The following is an 18320-nucleotide window of genomic DNA, read 5'->3' as shown; positions in this document are numbered from 1 at the left end:
ATTTATATTTGAATGTAATGCGTGTTTCTGACGAAATGTTTTTACAATGTGTTGGTTTCATTGTTTACGTTTCAGCAACCATTTTCCGTTATTTAATGCTGAATTCTTTCCCCATTATTTAATGCTCCATGTTGTTGAAGTAATCACATATTTGTTATGTTTGTGGCTTTTCTAAAGTGTGAGTTCTCATATGTCGCACTAATGAATATTTTTCAGAGCAAGAATATTCACAAATTTTACAAGAATGTCGCTTTTTCCCAGTGTGAGTTCTCATATGTTTTACTAAATTTGATTTATCAGAAAAGGAATATTTACATATTTTACAAGAATATGGCCTTTCTCCAGTGTGAGTTCTCATATGTCGCATTAATGCATATTTTTCAGTAAAAGAATATTTACATATTTTACAAGAATGTGGTTTTCCCCCGTGTGAGTTTTCATATGTTTTACTAAATTTGATTTATCAGAACAAGAATATGTACATATATTACAAGAGTATGGTTTTTCACCAGTGTGAGTTCTCATATGTTGTAATAATTTATAATTTTTAGTACAAGAATATTCACATATTTTGCAAGAATGTGGTTGTTCCATAGTGTGTGTTCTCATATGTCGCACTAGTTTATATTTTTCAGAATAGGAAAATCCGCACACACCACATGAGTGTGGCTTTTCCCCAGTATGAGTTCTAATATGTCTCCGTAAGTCTGATTTTCGATCAGAAGAATATACACAAAATTCACAAGAATATGTTTTTTTCTCTGCGTGAGTTCTCATATGTTTCAGTAAATTTGATTCATCAGAACAAGAATATTCACATTTTTGACAAGAAAATGGTTTTTCGCCAGTGTGAGTTCTCATATGTTTTAATAATGTATATTTATTAGGACATGAATATTCACATATATTACAAGAATGTATTTTTTCATGAGTTCTTATATGTTTCAATAAATTTGAATTGTCAGAAGACGAATATTCACAAATTTCACAGGAATATAGATCCTCCCCGATGTGAGTTCTCATATGTGTAACTAACGTTGATTTAACAACACAAGTATACTCACATATATTACAAGAAAACATCTTGTCACAAGTAAATATATATAATAAAATGATAATCAAGTCAAATTCAGCAATTTCGTTCGTGCAGGAACATCTGCAAATAGAAATGTTTTATTTTATGTATTTTCATTCATTAAAAAATATTTTAAATATTACTTGATTTAATTTTTAACCTTTAAATTAATTCTACTCCTAACAATAATAAGAGACGTTCAACACAGAACAAATCTATAAAGGTTTTCGTAAGAATGAGTAATATTATTTGATATAATTTATAAAATCTAAATAAAATGTATTCCTTACAATCATAAACAGAACAAATCTATTCATATTTTGATTAGAGTGAATTACATATTTCTTTATTTTTATTCATGGAAACTTGTTAACGTGCCTCTCTCTCTCTCTCTCTCTATATATATATATATATATATATATATATATATATATATATATATACGCGTGTGTGTGTATGTGTGTGCGTGTGACAGAACAGTCCCAGGACGTGATTGGGCTCCCCAGGGGGGAAGTCAAGACTCAAAATGCTGGGGAAGCCGGGCAGATTTAGTTTCATGTATTCTTTAATTATCGCCTGTGTGCCCGGGCAACGGAAAAAGACCTTGCTGAGAGAAAGATTGGATTGTGATTTTCATTTTTATGAAAATCTGTGACAATATCATTTTTTTGTGTAAATTGTAAATGGAATTATTTAGCATTGAGACTAAGGATGTTTATAGAAGATAAATATTCACAAATTTCACAAGTAATATGTAATAAAAAGATAATCAATTCAAATTCAACAATTTCGTTTGTACAGGAACATCTGTGAATAAAAAGAAAATCAATACGAGCAGGAACATCTGCAAATAAAATTACAAATATATTTTATTTGTATTTTCATTCATTTTTAAAAATATTTTGAATATTACTTGGTTTATTTTGCAATAATAACAGACGTGCAACACAACAAGTTAATAAAGTTGTTTGTAAGAATAAGTAATATTTGATATAATTCATAAAATCTAAATAATTTTTTTCTTTAAAATCATAAACAGAACAAATCTATACATATATTTTGGTTAGAGTCAATGACATATTTCTTTATTTTTATCCATAGAAACTCGTTAACATGAATCTCTCTCTCTCTCTCTCTCTCTCTCTCTATATATATATATATATATATATATATATATATATATATATATATATATATACTAGCAAAAGTACCCGCCGTTGACTACAGAAAATGGCCTCTGATTTATGAAAGTATGATAGGTTATGAAAAGGAATTTGGGGGTATCAAAACCAAAGCAAAATATGATGAAAGTAATAAACATAGATAAACCCCATAATTTATTATACAATACCTGTTCACACTGAAACTGTATGTTTTTTTTTAATCAGAGATGTGCTTCTCCTTGAGGGGTTACCTTCGCCATGGCTTACAGGATCCCTCTCCACCCCACATAAATATTCAAATAATCACATGCATACGTTCATGTGCACACAATAATACATACGCATGTACACACACATGCAAATATACTCATATTGTGGCACACATATACGCATTACATACATATGCATATACACACGTACACATACATGTAAAATACACACGAAGGATTGTTCCAAAAGTAAAAAATCCTCAATGATCAGGACGACGATGATGGTGATGGATACAATTAAATGAGTTTGACATGAATAAAAAAATAAAAAAAGAATCCAATACAAACAATTTGTAGAAGAAACTGTCACTCATTAAAGTGTTTGTGCAACTTTACAAATGAATGGACGTCGAAATCATACGAAAACTACAGCCAACAGCATTTAAATCGGCTGGACTTTTAAAAAAAAAAAATAAAGTGTTTGTTCATAAGACTCACAATTCTGCTGTAGGTAATGATGATGATGATGATGATGATGATATATTTCACACATTATTTTACAAATAAATGGACGTAGGAATGAGACGAAAACAAAATCGAACAGCTCAGTATTAAAAGCGCCTATATATATATATATATATATATATATATATATATATATATATATATATATACACATATATATATCAAAAATAAGCGCTTATATATAATAATAATAAGAAGAATAGTAATAGTAATAATAATAATAATAATAATAACAATAATAATCATTTATATATATATACATATATATGTATATATATATATATATATATATATACATTTCCCGTCATCTTTCAACTTTTTTCTTTTCTGAAAAACATCGAGAATGGTAAAAGAACTACATTTTCTGATTATTAGCCTGCAAGTGGTTAATTATGTGACGTTGAATTTGCATAAGAAATTGACCCCCCTCTAAAAACGCAATAGGTGAGATAGTAAATAACATTATTTTATTTCGAAAAAATATTTCTTATTTCAAAAAACTTAAACGAATTTTTAATTATTTTTTTTAATTGCAAATATCTTTGTAATCTACCACAAAAAATAGAATCTTATTTTTTTGGTGTGAGAAGAGAACGTATAATGTTTTTTTGTTTTCTTATAAATGATATAAGCTATATTAAAATGAAACGATAGTTGTAGTCAAATATAAACCACATAGTTTTAGATGTTTTGTTTTTTTCTAATCGGATTTTTTAATCCGGTCATCCAACTTGCCAGAAATGAAATTGTGGGTATTTTGCAACATACACACACATTATATATATATATATATATATATATATATATATATATATATATATATATAGTCTTTGAAGTTTTTAACATTTGAAACCATACAAAAATTTACTTTTTATCATTCGTTAAAAAAAAAATCTAGTCAGTAAGTCATTTAATCACCTGCAATCACTGCATCAACTCTCTCAAATTTACTATAATACCAATTTTATTTTTTATTTTTTCAAGGGATCATCAGTTGTTTACCATGAAACACTGTTTCGGGGATTTAAAAACAAAACAGTATATTACATCATGGCTCCCCAGCAGTGTTGATCAAACACCACCACCCTTAATCTTAGGAAGAAGACATGTTACAAAAATTTGATCCAATTTCCTATTCTTAATTGCAATTACTAACCTTTTCATAGTATAAAAATGAATTTCTTACCTGTGCGATTCATCAATTTCCACATTTAAAATGGATTATATTTATTTGCTGTCCACTCAGCAAAATGTGGCACAAGGCCGGAAAGTGGTAACCCAGCAGGCTCCCCTAAAGGAGGGGCACTCCTGCAATTTTAAAAATTGCCTGAGTAACCCCGTCGGCATTCCCCGGTCGGGGCGCCTCAGGCAGCAAGCAATAAACTTGCCCCACCGGAAAGCCTGGTGGCAAGGCCTGGGAGGGTGGACCTCCTAGGTATTACCCAGGCGGTGTACCTCAGTCCAACAGGTGCTGGGCCGGTCTCCGGCCCCTCACCTCTTGGGCTGAGTGTCAAGTGACGGATCCTTGACTGGTACTATCCATTTGAAATGGATTATATTTATTTGCTGTCCACTCAGCAAAATGTGGCACAAGGCCGGAAAGTGGTAACCCAGCAGGCTCCCCTAAAGGAGGGGCACTCCTGCAATTTTAAAAATTGCCTGAGTAACCCCGTCGGCATTCCCCGGTCGGGGCGCCTCAGGCAACAAGCAATAAACTTGCCCCACCGGAAAGCCCGGTGGCAAGGCCTGGGAGGGTGGACCTCCTAGGTATTACCCAGGCGGTGTACCTCAGTCCAACAGGTGCTGGGCTGGTCTCCGGCCCCTCACCTGTTTTTCTGAGTGTCAAGTGACGGATCCTTGACTGGTACTATCCATTTGAAATGGATACATTTTTTAATTTATCAGTCTTGTATTTATAAGATTTGGATTAATCCATTTAACTACTTATCACCCCCACTATAATTAGTAGTTTGTATATTTACATTTTTATTTATTTAAAATTATATATATAAAGGTTAAAAATATTTTATTTTTACATATACACATTTTTTTTATCTATAAATTTATTATATGTAATTATAAATACATTTTATACATTGCTAATATAGTTTTGGATTTCCTTTATTAATATAGTCTGGTTTATCTTAAACGATTCAAAAGCATCAGGATAACGAACAAATGCTTTATTTAACTGTTTAAATATTTTATTTTTATCTCCACCTTGTTTTATCATCCTTATTACTAAGCTAGAAACTGGTGGTATAAAATCTGTTAATTTTAGAGTAACGCGAGCTATTCTCAAAAACTCTGACATAATGGTTCCATAAAATACAAAAACAGGGCAGGTGCTATCTTTATGGGGCATATGTACTATTTTAAAGGGGAATGCGTTTCTTTTATCAAATATTTTATAAAGAAAAATCCCATCCTCAATTTTTATATCTAAATCCAGAAATGTAGCCTGTTGTCCTCTATGTTCACAATTCAATTTTAGTTCGTTTGGATATATAAGATGCTTATTTTTTTCGAATTCATCATTATCGTTTATGCATATAAGGTCATCTATAAATCTCCTACACCCATGAAAGTTATATGTTTTAGATATATCTGTTTTTAATAATGATGACATATATATATACTCGAGTCTATGTAAATACAAATTTGCCCAAAATGGTGCAGGATCCAATCCCATTGGGATACCTATCGTTTGGAGTAATATTTTATTTCCTATTTGAAAATAGCATTCTTTAATAAGATGACTTACAAGTATTTTTAAAATACCTTTAGAAACACTAGTTTTGCTATTTTTATTTTTACACCAGAAAGCTTTAGAGTTTGAAAAGTCTATATATTTACCTTTTCCACCTTGAAAAGCTAAATCTACAGTATCATTTAATTCTTTTATAAGTTTTTCATGCGGAATTTTAGTATATAGCGTACTAAAATCATAAGTAGCTATAGATTTTGCTTTTATTCTGGAATTTATTTTATCTAATTTTTCTTTCACTAGTTTGGAATTATTTACTACCCAAAATAGATTTATATTACTTATTTTTATATCTAAATCCAGAAATGTAGCCTGTTGTCCTCTATGTTCACATATATATATATATATTAGGCACCGCCAAAACTGGGTGGGGAGGTAAGTACTTTTTGACGGACCGTTTTTTTAATCTACCAATATTCAGGTAATTATCAGATCAATACTTAATAATTAATAATACATTGAAATTTTCGTCACTGAAAAATAAGTTTTTTTTTGGCCTGTTTGGTCTTCCATAGTTTGCTTTTTATCAACTACAAACGTAAACATTGTCGATCTAGACTCTAGATCGACGCGAAGTAACTGGTTGCCTATATGAATAAGTGGAATTATTTGAAATCCAGGTACTTGTATTATAATATTTTTGCATATTCTCATAGAAAATCATCCTAAATCTTAGTTAGACAACAAATAAATAAATTATTTCAAAAACCTTTTTTTTTAATATTTATGTACGTTTTTTTGTGCAAGAAAAAATGTCAATTGTTAACTTTTTGGGAAATTTTAACATTTAAAATTTAATTAAAAATAGTAGAAAAAGTTTTACATTATTCTGTTTTCTATATGATAAAATTCAGGGTTTATCTTTCTGGAAAAAAAAAAGTTACTCAGAAATAATGGATTTTAATAAATGTAATTTAGTTTTAAAAAACAACAACTTCATTTTTCGGCCATTTTTTGGCGGTGCCTAATATATATATATATATATATATATATATATATATATATATATATATATATATTGCTAATGCTACTCCCCAGATGATAGTATTATGTCTGTCATTTTTTCCTCTTATTCTAACATGACTCGACATTAGTTTTGTTTCAAAGTAAATACGCGCTTCAAAATAAGTCAAAACACAAAATGCTTATTCATGTAGGTAGAAAAGTAAATTTCCTTACATTTGTTAAATATATTTTTTGTCGGTTTTTGTTTGGGTCTATAATGTAAAATACCTGAAATGTAATAAATAATTGATTCAAATATTTCGAATTTAAAAGAAAAAATGTGAAAACACAATCAAAAAGACAAAGTGCAAAAAAAAAATTAACTTTCATTCCAGGAAATTCAATACGAAAAAAAAAACCAGCAAAAAAAAAAAAAACGAAATGACTTTCTGTTCAACAAACGAATAAAATATTGATGCTGGTTTGTTGCGATTTCTTTAGTTAAAAAAAAATCTGTTTGTGTGTTCAATTCATTAATACATAAAATATATGGAGACATTAAAAAAAATGAAAACTATAATTACTAGATGAAAATCACAATTTAAATACGAAATTATTATTATTATTATTATTATTTTAAATGACAAGTAAAATAGCTAAACTCACAAACTCCTCCTGTAAAAATGTTCGTTACTTCAGTATTCCAGGAAATTCAATACGAAAAAAAAAACAGCAAAAAAAAAACGAAATGATTTTCTGTTCAGCAAACGAATTGACGCTGATTTGTTGGGATTTCTTTAGTTAAGAAAACAAAATCTGTTTGTGTGTTCAATTCATTAATACATAAAATATATGGAGACATTAAAAAAAGCAAAAAACAAATAAAAAACGAAAACTATAATTACTAAATGAAAATCACAATTTAAACACGAAATTATTATTATTTTTTTAAATGACACGTAAAATAGCTAACCTCACAACGCATTAAGGTGACCGTAACTAACACGGTGTAATCATTATTTCGTTCCTGATGTAAAAATGTTCGGATCAAGTAAAGAATAGATACCCTATAGCAGACGACGCCGCCTGGCGGTGACAAGCGCACAATTCAACTAACACTGGTGATTCGACCTTGAAATTGGCACAAGCACATGGGGTCGGTTGTTTGTAAACACGTCAAATAGCAAACATGCTCGAATATTCACCAACAATTTTTTCTTTAATATATTTACAAAACTTTTGAAGATTTAAAAGAAAAATATATATTTACAAAACATTTTTTTTTAAGTAAGTAACAAAACGAACGTATTTAAATAAAAAAATATTTAAATAAATGGGTGTCTTTCTGTTTCGGATTTTTCGACTCAGATTAATATTTATGTACCGTGTTTTTTTTTGGGGGGGGGGGGTTCTATATGCGTTTTTAAGACAATTTATTATTTTTTTTATTACATTTTCACCCCAAACAAGGCGCATTGCCACTTTGGTGTAGGGGGATACTATCAGGGGCAACAACTACTGGGGTACTATGTTGGGATTTGGGCAGCAAGATGTCGGTTCACGTTACACTTGAACTTCTGCATGTCAGTACAGTTGGGGAAGCACTAAGCAGTGGCCTGGGATGGAATTCCAGAGTTTAATTATTCTTTAAAACATTACCTTCAGCAGCAATTAATATATTTTTTAAAATAATATTTTTAAATATTAAATTTTGACGAATATTCGCTAGCAAGATTTTTAAAAAATAAAAGATATTCAAATAGATCAGTGTCTGTCTGGTGCGTTTTTAATATATTTACAGAACTTTTTAATAACTGTTGTATTCTTTTTATCAAACAAAAATAGAACTTTTATAATGACATATATATATATTATGGACTGTTTTTCAAACATCGAAATTTTAAAATTAAAGTTAGTTTTATTTTAAAAAAAAGACGAGGTGTTTTGTTTTCAATTAAATTATAAACTTTATTTGAACTTTCAACAAACTTTTATAGACATAAAAATAGACTTTATAGATATTTTATAATATTTTTTTTAATATATTTAACAAAATGTGTTTTTTATCATTTCATTGTTGAATAAAATTTAAAAGTGATGAATAGCGAAAAAATATCTCGAAAAAACAAAACACCTCGTCTTTTTTTTTTAAATAAAACTTTAATTTTAAAATTTCGATGTTTGAAAAATAGTCCATAATATATATTTCATTATAAAAGTTCTATTTTTGTTTGATAAAAAGAATAAAACAGTCAATAAATACAAAACTAAATTTAAAAAAACCCAGTCCATTAAGTTCAAATAAAGACTGAATAAAACTTATTAAAAAAAAGTTCATTCTATACGGTTTTGGACATTTTTTTTGCTGTGTACGTTTTAATACAATTCAATATATATTTAAAGTGCGCGGTGGTTAGTGAAGGAGAAATAATTATGATCCACGCTATAGTTTAAATCGTATTTCTAAGTTTAATTAAAGTTTAATGTTTTTTTTTTATTCAATTGTAAGGTTAAAGTAGAGAATAGGTACAAAACACCCTCCCCATGTTAAGAATGGCTTAACCTTACAATTGAATAAAAAAAACATGAAACTTTAATTAAACTTAGAAATACGATTTAAACTATAGCGCGGATCATAAGTGCACTAGCACCCATTTTTTTAATTAATAAATGTTTAGTAATTATTTTTCTTTTAATATTCATAAACAGTAAAAACGTCCATTTAAAAATAAAATGCTATTTAAAAAAAGAAAAGGTCGATAAAAGTGATAAAAAAACAAAGGCGATAAATGTCCTTTGCTCATGCGTAGGGAGAAGTCAGTGTTTTTTTATGGTGTTCGGCAAGGAACTCAAATCGCGACCAGTACCAAATCTTTTTATAATTTTTATTTTTATTAAATAAAAACGCACTCAGAAAGATACTCATTTATTTAAATATCTTTTATTTAAAAAAAAATCTTGCTCGCGAATATTCGTCAAAAGTTTATATTTAAAAATATTATTTTAAAAATATATTAATTGTCGCTGAAATGTTTTAAAGAATAATTAAATAAATATTGAATTGTCTTAAAAACGCATACAGACCCCCCTCCGTCCCCCCAAAAAAAACACACGGTACATAAAATTCAATCTTGATCGAAAAAATCCGACACAGAAATACACCCATTTATTTAAATATCTTTTATTTATTAAATACGTTCGTTTTGTTACTTACTTAAAAAAAATGTTTTGTAAATATATATTTTTTCATTTAAATCTTCAAAAGTTTTGTAAATATATTAAAAAAAAAATTGTTGGCGAATATTCGAGCATGTTTGCTATTTGACGTGTTTACAAAGACCCGATGCCATGTGCTTGTGCCAATGTCAAGGTCGAATCACCGGTGTTAGTTGAATTGTGCGCTTGTCACCGCCAGGCGGCGGCGTCTGTTACAGGGTATCTATTCTTTACTTGATCCAAAAAAACAGTATATTTAATTTTTTTTTTAGTTCCTTTTTGCGGATATTTTTTAAAAGGTAATATAAAAAAAAAAGTATATTTTAATTTTTTAGGAGGTAATATTTTTTCTACATTAAGTTTCTTCTAATTGATGATGGTCAATAAATGGGTGTTCATTTCATGTAAACTTTATAAAAGAAAACTAATCAACATTAAAATAGAATACAGAATTCTCTAGCGACAAAATAGATTAGACAGACAATAAACAGATATAAAAAAAATAGTTATTGTCATTATCGTAAACATTATTTTGTCAGAAGTCATAATTGTTTCTAAAATATTTTTTAATTATTTTTTATATTACTAAATAAACATGTTTATCAAAATCTAATGGTCATTGTAAACTTATATAAGAAAGTCATCTTTAAATCTAACATCTTAAATGTTATTTATTTCTTTTAGTTCCTTGTTTGAGGATATTTATTTAGGCAATTGAGACGTAACAACAAAAATATTTTAATTTTTAGGAGGTAATATTTTTTTACATTAAGTTTATTCTAATTGATGATGGTCAATAAATGGGTGCTCATTTCATGTAAACTTTATAACAGAAAACTGATCAACGTTCAAATAGCAAACAGAATTCGCCAGCGACAAAATAGATAAGACAATAAACTAGGCACCGCCAAAAATGGCCGAAAAATGAAGTTGTTGATGTTTTTTAAAACGAAATTACATTTATTAAAATCCATTATTTCTGAGTAACTTTTTTTTTCCAGAAAGATAAAACCCTGAATTTTATCATATAGAAAGCTGAATAATGTAAAACTTTTTCAACTATTTTTAATTAAATTTTAAATGTTAAAATTTCCCCAAAAGTTAACTATTGACATTTTTTTTTTGTCTTGCACAAAAAGCGTATATAAATATTTTTTTAAAAAAGGTTTTTGAAAGAATTAAGTTGTTTATTTTTAGTCTAACTAAGATTTAGGGTGATTTTCTATGAATATATGCAAAAATATTATAATATAAGTACCTGGATTTCAAATAATTCCACTTATTCATATAGGCGACCAGTTACTTCGCATCAATCTAGAGTCCAGATCGACAATATTTACGTTTGTGTTTAATAAAAAGCAAACTATGGAGAACCAAACAGGCAAAAAAAAACAAACTTATTTATCAGTGACGAAAATTTCAATGTATTATTAACGCTGAGGCTGGCCAGTACCAGATGGGTGACCATTTTGATGAGCTTGGTTTTTAATGTGTATGTGTGGGGGTAGGCTCCCAAAAATGGGGGGAGGGGGTAAAGCAGAATAAAAATTAAAATTGACCCAGTCTAGAAAGATTTCTCCTTCATTGAACGAGGAAGAACTGTAGGATTTTTTGCCTACATAAGCCACCCCGAGGCTGGCCAGTACCAGATGGGTGACCATTTTGATGAGTTTGCTTTTGAATGTGTATGTGTGTGGGGGGTCAGACTCCCCCAAATGGGGGGGGAATTCAAAGCAGAATAAAAATTAAACTAAACTACATAAGCAACCCTGAGGCTAGCCAGTACCAGATGGGTGACCATTTTGATGAGTTTGCTTTTTAATGTGTACGCGTGTGGGGGGCTCAGGCTCCCCAAAATGGGGGGGGGATTTAAAACAGAATAAAAACTAAACTACATAAGCAACCCTGAGGCTTGCCAGTACCAGATGGGTGACCATTTTGATGAGCTTGGTTTTTAATATGTATGTGTGGGGGTAGGCTCCCAAAAATGGGGGGGGGGGTAAAGCAGAATAAAAATTAAAATTGACCCAGTCTAGAAAGATTTCTCCTTCATTGAACGAGGAAGAACTGTAGGATTTTTTGCCTACATAAGCCACCCTGAGGCTGGCCAGTACCAGATGGGTGACCATTTTGATGAGTTTGCTTTTTAATGTGTACGCGTGTGGGGGGCTCAGGCTCCCCAAAATGTGGGGGGGGTTCTTTTTGACAGGTTTTTCAAGAGATTCACGCATAATTCACAATTTTAAGTGTGATATTCAGTAGCGGTGTCAGAAATTTCGTGAAAATAGCGAATAATTCCACCCCATCTTTCCAAGCTTATAACTCCTCGAAAAATGCAATTCAAGCCCTATTTTTTTTTCAATTAAAGGAGCAAGGACCAAGATTTCATTAAAAAAAACATGTTTTTTTTTAAAAGGTTTTAAACTTCGGACTTTACAGGTAAAATTCTATAAGAACACTATGTTTTTTTGTTTTTAAATTTGAATATATTATGTATTGACCTTTTCTCTTCAATTTGTGAGTAAATAATTATGTACTCATCGGGTTCTAAATTAATTATTATTAGACATTTACAAAATGGGAGGCGTGAATTATTCGACCCCCTGTCTTTCCAAGCTTATAACTCCTCGAAAAATGTAATTCAAGCCCTATTTTTTTTTCAATTAAAGGAGCAAGGACCAAGGTTCCATTAAAAAAAAAAAGAAAAAACAAATAACGTGGTTTAAAAAAAAAGGTTTTAAACTTCAAACTTTACAGGTAAAATTCTAAAAGAACACTATGTTTTTGTTTTTTTTAATTTGAATATATTATGTATTGACCTTTTCTCTTCAATTTGTGAGTAAATAATTATGTACTCATCGGGTTACTAAATTAAGTATTTACTTTTTAATAGACACTTAAAAATTGGGATGGGGGGGTCGTGAATTAAAAAAAAACGTTTGTCTAAAATATTATATTCGATTCATTGGAAAGAACATAAAATTTCACATTGACCCTGAAAATATCGTAAAAATAGAATCAATAGAAAAATTTTGATAGATTTTTCAAATTTAAAAATTGAAAAAATATTGAGTTTAAAAATTGAAAAATATTGAGTTCGGAAAATTCATTACTGTTTAAAAAAAATATATTTCTATTACTTTTAAAACAACTGTAATAGTTTATTTTGGAAGTATAATCCATAAAGAAAATAAATAACCCACTTTTAACGGAGAAATTCCGAGATTTTTATATTGTATTCGCAGTTTCGTGTTAGGGGTGTCAAAAATTCCTACAAAAATTCTGATACCGCTAGATATTCAGTCATAACACACCCGAAAACCAATTTAAATCAACTTTAGAAAAACAAGTGTTCCGTTGGACAACATCGGCAATTTGACAAGAATTTATTCTAAGCTTCCTTTTGTGTAATTTTGACACTGCAAGTGTACGGGCCATACTAAAATAATAACTTTATTTAGAATGCCATTCTTAACATGGGGGGTGTTCAACTATTCTGCACTTTCACCTTAGGTTTAACCATTTTTTTATGGTGCGTATTTTTCGCAGTATAAAAAAGTACTGTTTCTAGTTTAAAATTAATTTTTCACTATAAAGTTTCATTTATGGCAGACGGACGAACAAATGTCCGCTATAGTTTCGGTAAAATAAAAATAAACACGTGTAATAATAAAAATAATAAATTTTTATTTACCATCCATAATTTTGTGTCGCAATGAAAAGAGAAACGTCTCGTTTCTATGTGAGTGTTGACCAACATAAATTGTACTGATTCACGCTTGCACCGGTTTTGGCAGTCATGGAGATTCAACAAAATTATTTCAGCGCGTATGGTCCACCGTAGTTGAAAGGCGGCAAAAGTTATCAAATGGGATCGAAAAACTGATGATATTTTTTAACACAAAGGGCACAATATTTATCGATTTTTTTTGTATCGATTCTTCAAAGAATTCCCTGTTTAATAATGGTCATGCATTATTCGGCTCGCTAAAAAAAAATTATTAATTTATTTATCAAAGATTTTAAAATGGCTTTTTTCGTATAAATATTTAAAAAAAATTTTTTTTTGCTTAACTTAAATTTAAATTAATTATTTTACTTAACATATTCACCGAATTTCACACTCCAAAAGTCAAAAGCGGAATAATTAAACACAATCAAAGTTCTGATATTCAGACGTCAAAATAAGGTATGTAAACAAGTGTTTTTTTTTTTGTTTTGTTTTTTTTATCTATAATCCTGTCCCTTACAACAACGGAATATGTTTTGTTTAGTTTAAGATGATTATTTTAAGCATATTTGTTCCCACTTCAAAACAGGGGGGGGGGGTTGTAAGCAAATATATATATATATATATATATATATATAAATATCGTTTATGAAAAATAAGTACACTGTTATAAAGTTCATTCTTCTCTTAATAATCGCTGAAAATTTCGTATTGATTGGATAATTACCTGATTTTTGGTAGATTTTTAAAAGGACGGTCCGTCAAAATGTACTTGCCTGCCCCCCCCCAGTTTTGGCGGTGCCTACAATAAACAGTTTAAAAAAAAATAAAAATTTGAAAACAATTAAATATCGAAAAATCAGTTTTTGCGTTCAGTTGTTTAATAATTTTACCAACTTCGAAATAAATTATTGTCATTATGGAAACTATTTTTATTTGCTCAGAAGTCAAATACGTTTAACTAAAATAAGCATAATTATTATTATTGTTATTATTATTATTATTATTATTATTATTATTTTATTTTACTAAATAAGCATATTTACTAAAATACAAATATCTGATTGAATAATATATTTAAGGTGGTTTTCTTTTTTTTAATTTGGAATTCATATTTTTTATTCACGGTTGTTATAAAGAATGGTTGAATCAATAAAGTTATTTAAATTTTTAAGATTAATTTAAAAGTTAGTGGTTGAATAGTTTTATAAGTGTAAAAAAGATGAAAAAACTAACCTTTCATTCCAGGAGTTCAATACAAAAAAAAATCGGGATGAATTCGTTTTTTTTTTGTTTTTTTTTTTTTGTGTTCAAAACATAAAATTTGTTTCATTAAGAAATAAAACATGAAAATATAAAAGAATCAACATTACACCTTGAAAACGGGATTTAAAAGCGACATTATTTAAAAAGAAAATCAACTGTTTAAGGACACAGAACTTAAGGTCACCGTTAGCCGGTGTAATCATTATTTTGTTCCTCGTGTAAAAACGTCCGTTCATTATCGAAGCGTGTCGAATTGTTTTCCTTTCAAGTTTATATTATCTTTGTTCATTCTTAATAAAAGAAAAAAAAAACAATATATATAAAAAGACTTAAATACGATTAAAACATTAAATTATTTAATAGGTCAAAATCCCTCTAGATTTTTGATTCTGTGACCTCGGTTGGGGGTGGAAGAAAAAATGGTGTCAAATGAATGCCAATAGACTCCTGAACATCATATTTTTTTTCACAAGCACAAATGTTGCGCATTAATGAAAACGGCGGCCATATTTAAAGATGGCCGACAATCATCAAATAGAACATTATGACTTGCTTAAACCTTAGTAGCACACAAACCGATAACAATACAGACATCTAGTTTAGCACATTTTATTCCCAATTTATTTCTTCATCATTTAATACATAAATATTGGACTTAATATATTTACTATGCTTCAAAATAGGGAATATTTTTCTAAAAAAGCTTTTTTCAAACATCTTATTTGAAACAACTTCAATCTTTTCTGTGGATAACTAAAGAAATAGATTTACATTTTGATATTTCTCATGTAGAGACACCTATAGTCTACCAATATTATTAGTCATACAAATATATTGCTATATTTTGTATGCAACAAGGTCGTTTAAACCTGAGGTAGAGCTGCGATTTTGTGTCATTTTTTATACACATCAACTTGGTAAAATATACAATGTTTGTCAATTTTCATTAAAAAGTATTTTTTTAAATCTATGAATAATAACACAGATTTAAAGGACAAAAAGGCATTTTTAATGAAAGTTAAACAAACAACATGTTAGTAAATAAGATCATATATGCTTTTATTTAAAACTGATCACTGCTTATGCCACTTCATCATCATCGTCGTCGTCATCACCATCATCAGTGTCATCATCATCATGTCCAATGTTTTTACTAATTTTATAACAAGAATCTCTTGCACACTTGCACATATCTGTGCATGGGACCCTGTTTTGGAGACATGTACAAATGTTAACGTCTTTACAATGACTTTTTTTACATTTGGCAGAGCAGTTAATTAAATCCATTAAACTGTCTGGAGCAGGAAGAAGATTCATCCAATGGATTACTAAATCTCCATTTTCTATCTTCCATCCATGACAATCAAGGGATGGTATATCAGGATTTGCATGGAGGCTCCTTTTATAGACACCTGAAAAAAGAAAGAAATTAACATTAATATTGAATAATTTTCATCCTTTCTAATAAGCAAATAACAATGAAACTCCATATATTTAATTTTTACATATAATTGGAAATTAAATATTTATTAAACGTACCTGCTTGATAGTTAGCTCGCTTGATGTGTTCACTCAGGGCATCTTGATTTGGAGGCATTGTGATTTCCAATTTTCTTTGGAATCTAAACATGTTGTATCTGGCTTCATTAACACTTGTCACATTTTGTTGGCCATACAACCTGCAAACAAACATTTCCAATGATTTTGCTGTGTCTGGTTTCACATAAAATTCATTACCAAGATCACTGAATGCGTAACAAAACTCATTCTCTCTCAGTAATAAACTAAGTGCTTTCTTTTTGCCCTTTCCGTAAAATGAACTGACACTATCACATCCTGTAAAACAATGTAGACCAATCAAGGCTTGACTGACAGACTCTCCAATGTTATCTTTTATCATCTTGATGTCTATTGTTCGCAAATTTGTTCCTCTTCCTGTGTGGAAGTATAAATGTGCGGGAATAAGATTTTGTAAAGAAACTCCAATTACAAACACATCGGTATCAGGACTCATAATGATTACATCCGTACTAGTGTTGGCTGCAAAAGAAGCATGCAAATAAATCCGTGTATCAGCTTCTTCTTGTGAGCTACAAAGTTTTGTCTCTTCTAACCGGATGACAATATCACTTGCCTCTTTTCCAGGTGAGAAGGAATGACATTTCTTGTTATGCGCCAAGAATACCTTCACTCCTCTAAGCTCTGATGTTGAAACATTAGACCATGTTTCATCCAAGAATTCTATTAAGGACTTTTTATTCTCTCCATTTGAAAGAAATTTCTCCCATTGCTGAGGAAGGAGCTGACCATGGATTCTTATCTGAGAGCTAGTAGCAGCTCTTTTATCCCTCTCGATATTTTTTATAGAGATCTGCTGGTATGTATCAGTAACAAAATGAATTTCTTTAGAATGATTCGATTTTGCCCTGTTCACTAAACTTTTCAAAATAACAAGAGCAAGATTAAGAAATGTTTTCTCTCCTTGTAATTTGTTCAAATTTAATTGGTGTATCAGCGACATACCATCCACTATATATATGCCACCTACTATAGGGTTCTCAACAATAGGATTGTTAGCATGGCTTTCTAAAGCATGAAGTAAGTTTGCTTTATTAGTTTTAACCAACGATCCATGTGAATTTGCAAGGGACAATGGTAATGGACCTAAGGAATATGACAGTAATTCTTGAAGATTAATGTTCCGGATTCTACCAATCACAACCAATCTTGCTAGGAGATTTCTATCTGCTTCCAAAGTGATATCCTTTCCGTGGACATGATGATTTGATTTTTTAGACATACTGGAGAATGTTTTTAAATTCATTCTTTTCATCGGGGCAAAAAAATCAACTTCTCCCGTTTGTAGACGCTGCCCACAGAAATTTTCAAATTCTGATTCGCCCCTTGCCTTAGCAAATTGCAGATCATTTTGAACATCTTGTGTCGCAACTAATCCTGATGCAATATGGATCAACTCAGCTGGTTCATACTCGAATGGATTAAACATACTGTTTACTGTGTCTATTATCTTTCCAATAGCAAGCTTATCATGTTTCATCCGACTGTGTAAAAGATCTGATCGTGTTCCACTTCGTTCTCCTTTGCCAGCCATAGTTTCACATTCATGGGTAATAGACCCTCTCGCATGATGGGACCATATCCACCTGTTGACGGCTCTCTTGTTTGTGCTGAAGCCTGTCATACCACCTTTTGTTTTTGAATCACGATTAGCAGTTTGTTCGATGGTTTGGTCACAAGGAATTTTAGCAAAGGCATTTGAGCTTCTTTGAACAGCAAAATCTCCTCCAATGCATTGTGTATATATCACTGGATGAGTATTAGCGAGATTAGACATCTCCAACCAGTAAACTGGAAGGTATCTGCTATAATTTACATGGTCATATGCAAACACCCAAGGTAACAT

General features: G+C 29.9%; 1 protein-coding gene across 1 annotated transcript; it reads right to left on the bottom strand.

Annotated features, from left to right (window-relative positions):
* Positions 1-15930: 15930 nt before the first annotated feature.
* LOC145270897 (uncharacterized) lies at positions 15931-18314 on the bottom strand. The gene is made up of 2 exons (XM_080126448.1): positions 16436-18314; positions 15931-16308 (listed from the first exon to the last, which is right to left on the bottom strand). The coding sequence occupies exons 1-2, from the start codon at positions 18249-18251 to the stop codon at positions 15977-15979; spliced, it is 2148 nt and encodes a 715-aa protein (XP_079982574.1). The 5' UTR covers positions 18252-18314; the 3' UTR covers positions 15931-15976.
* Between the last annotated feature and the right edge of the window lie 6 nt (positions 18315-18320).

This window comes from Euprymna scolopes, chromosome 46 (genome assembly GCF_053919585.1).
Source record: "Euprymna scolopes isolate OS-2025 chromosome 46, ASM5391958v1, whole genome shotgun sequence".
NCBI classification, from domain to species: domain Eukaryota; kingdom Metazoa; phylum Mollusca; class Cephalopoda; order Sepiida; family Sepiolidae; genus Euprymna; species Euprymna scolopes.
The sequence above is the reverse complement of the archived record's forward strand: the minus strand, read 5'-3'. Positions and strand labels throughout refer to the sequence as shown.

Excerpts from the sequence above, each read along its gene's own strand:
- LOC145270897 (XM_080126448.1), bottom strand. The coding sequence starts at position 18,251 with ATGTCTAATCTCGCTAATACTCATCCAGTGATATATACACAATGCATT. Across the intron at positions 16,309-16,435 it reads GCGAGCTAACTATCAAGCAG|GTGTCTATAAAAGGAGCCTC; the intron begins GTACGTTTAATA and ends TTCTTTTTTCAG.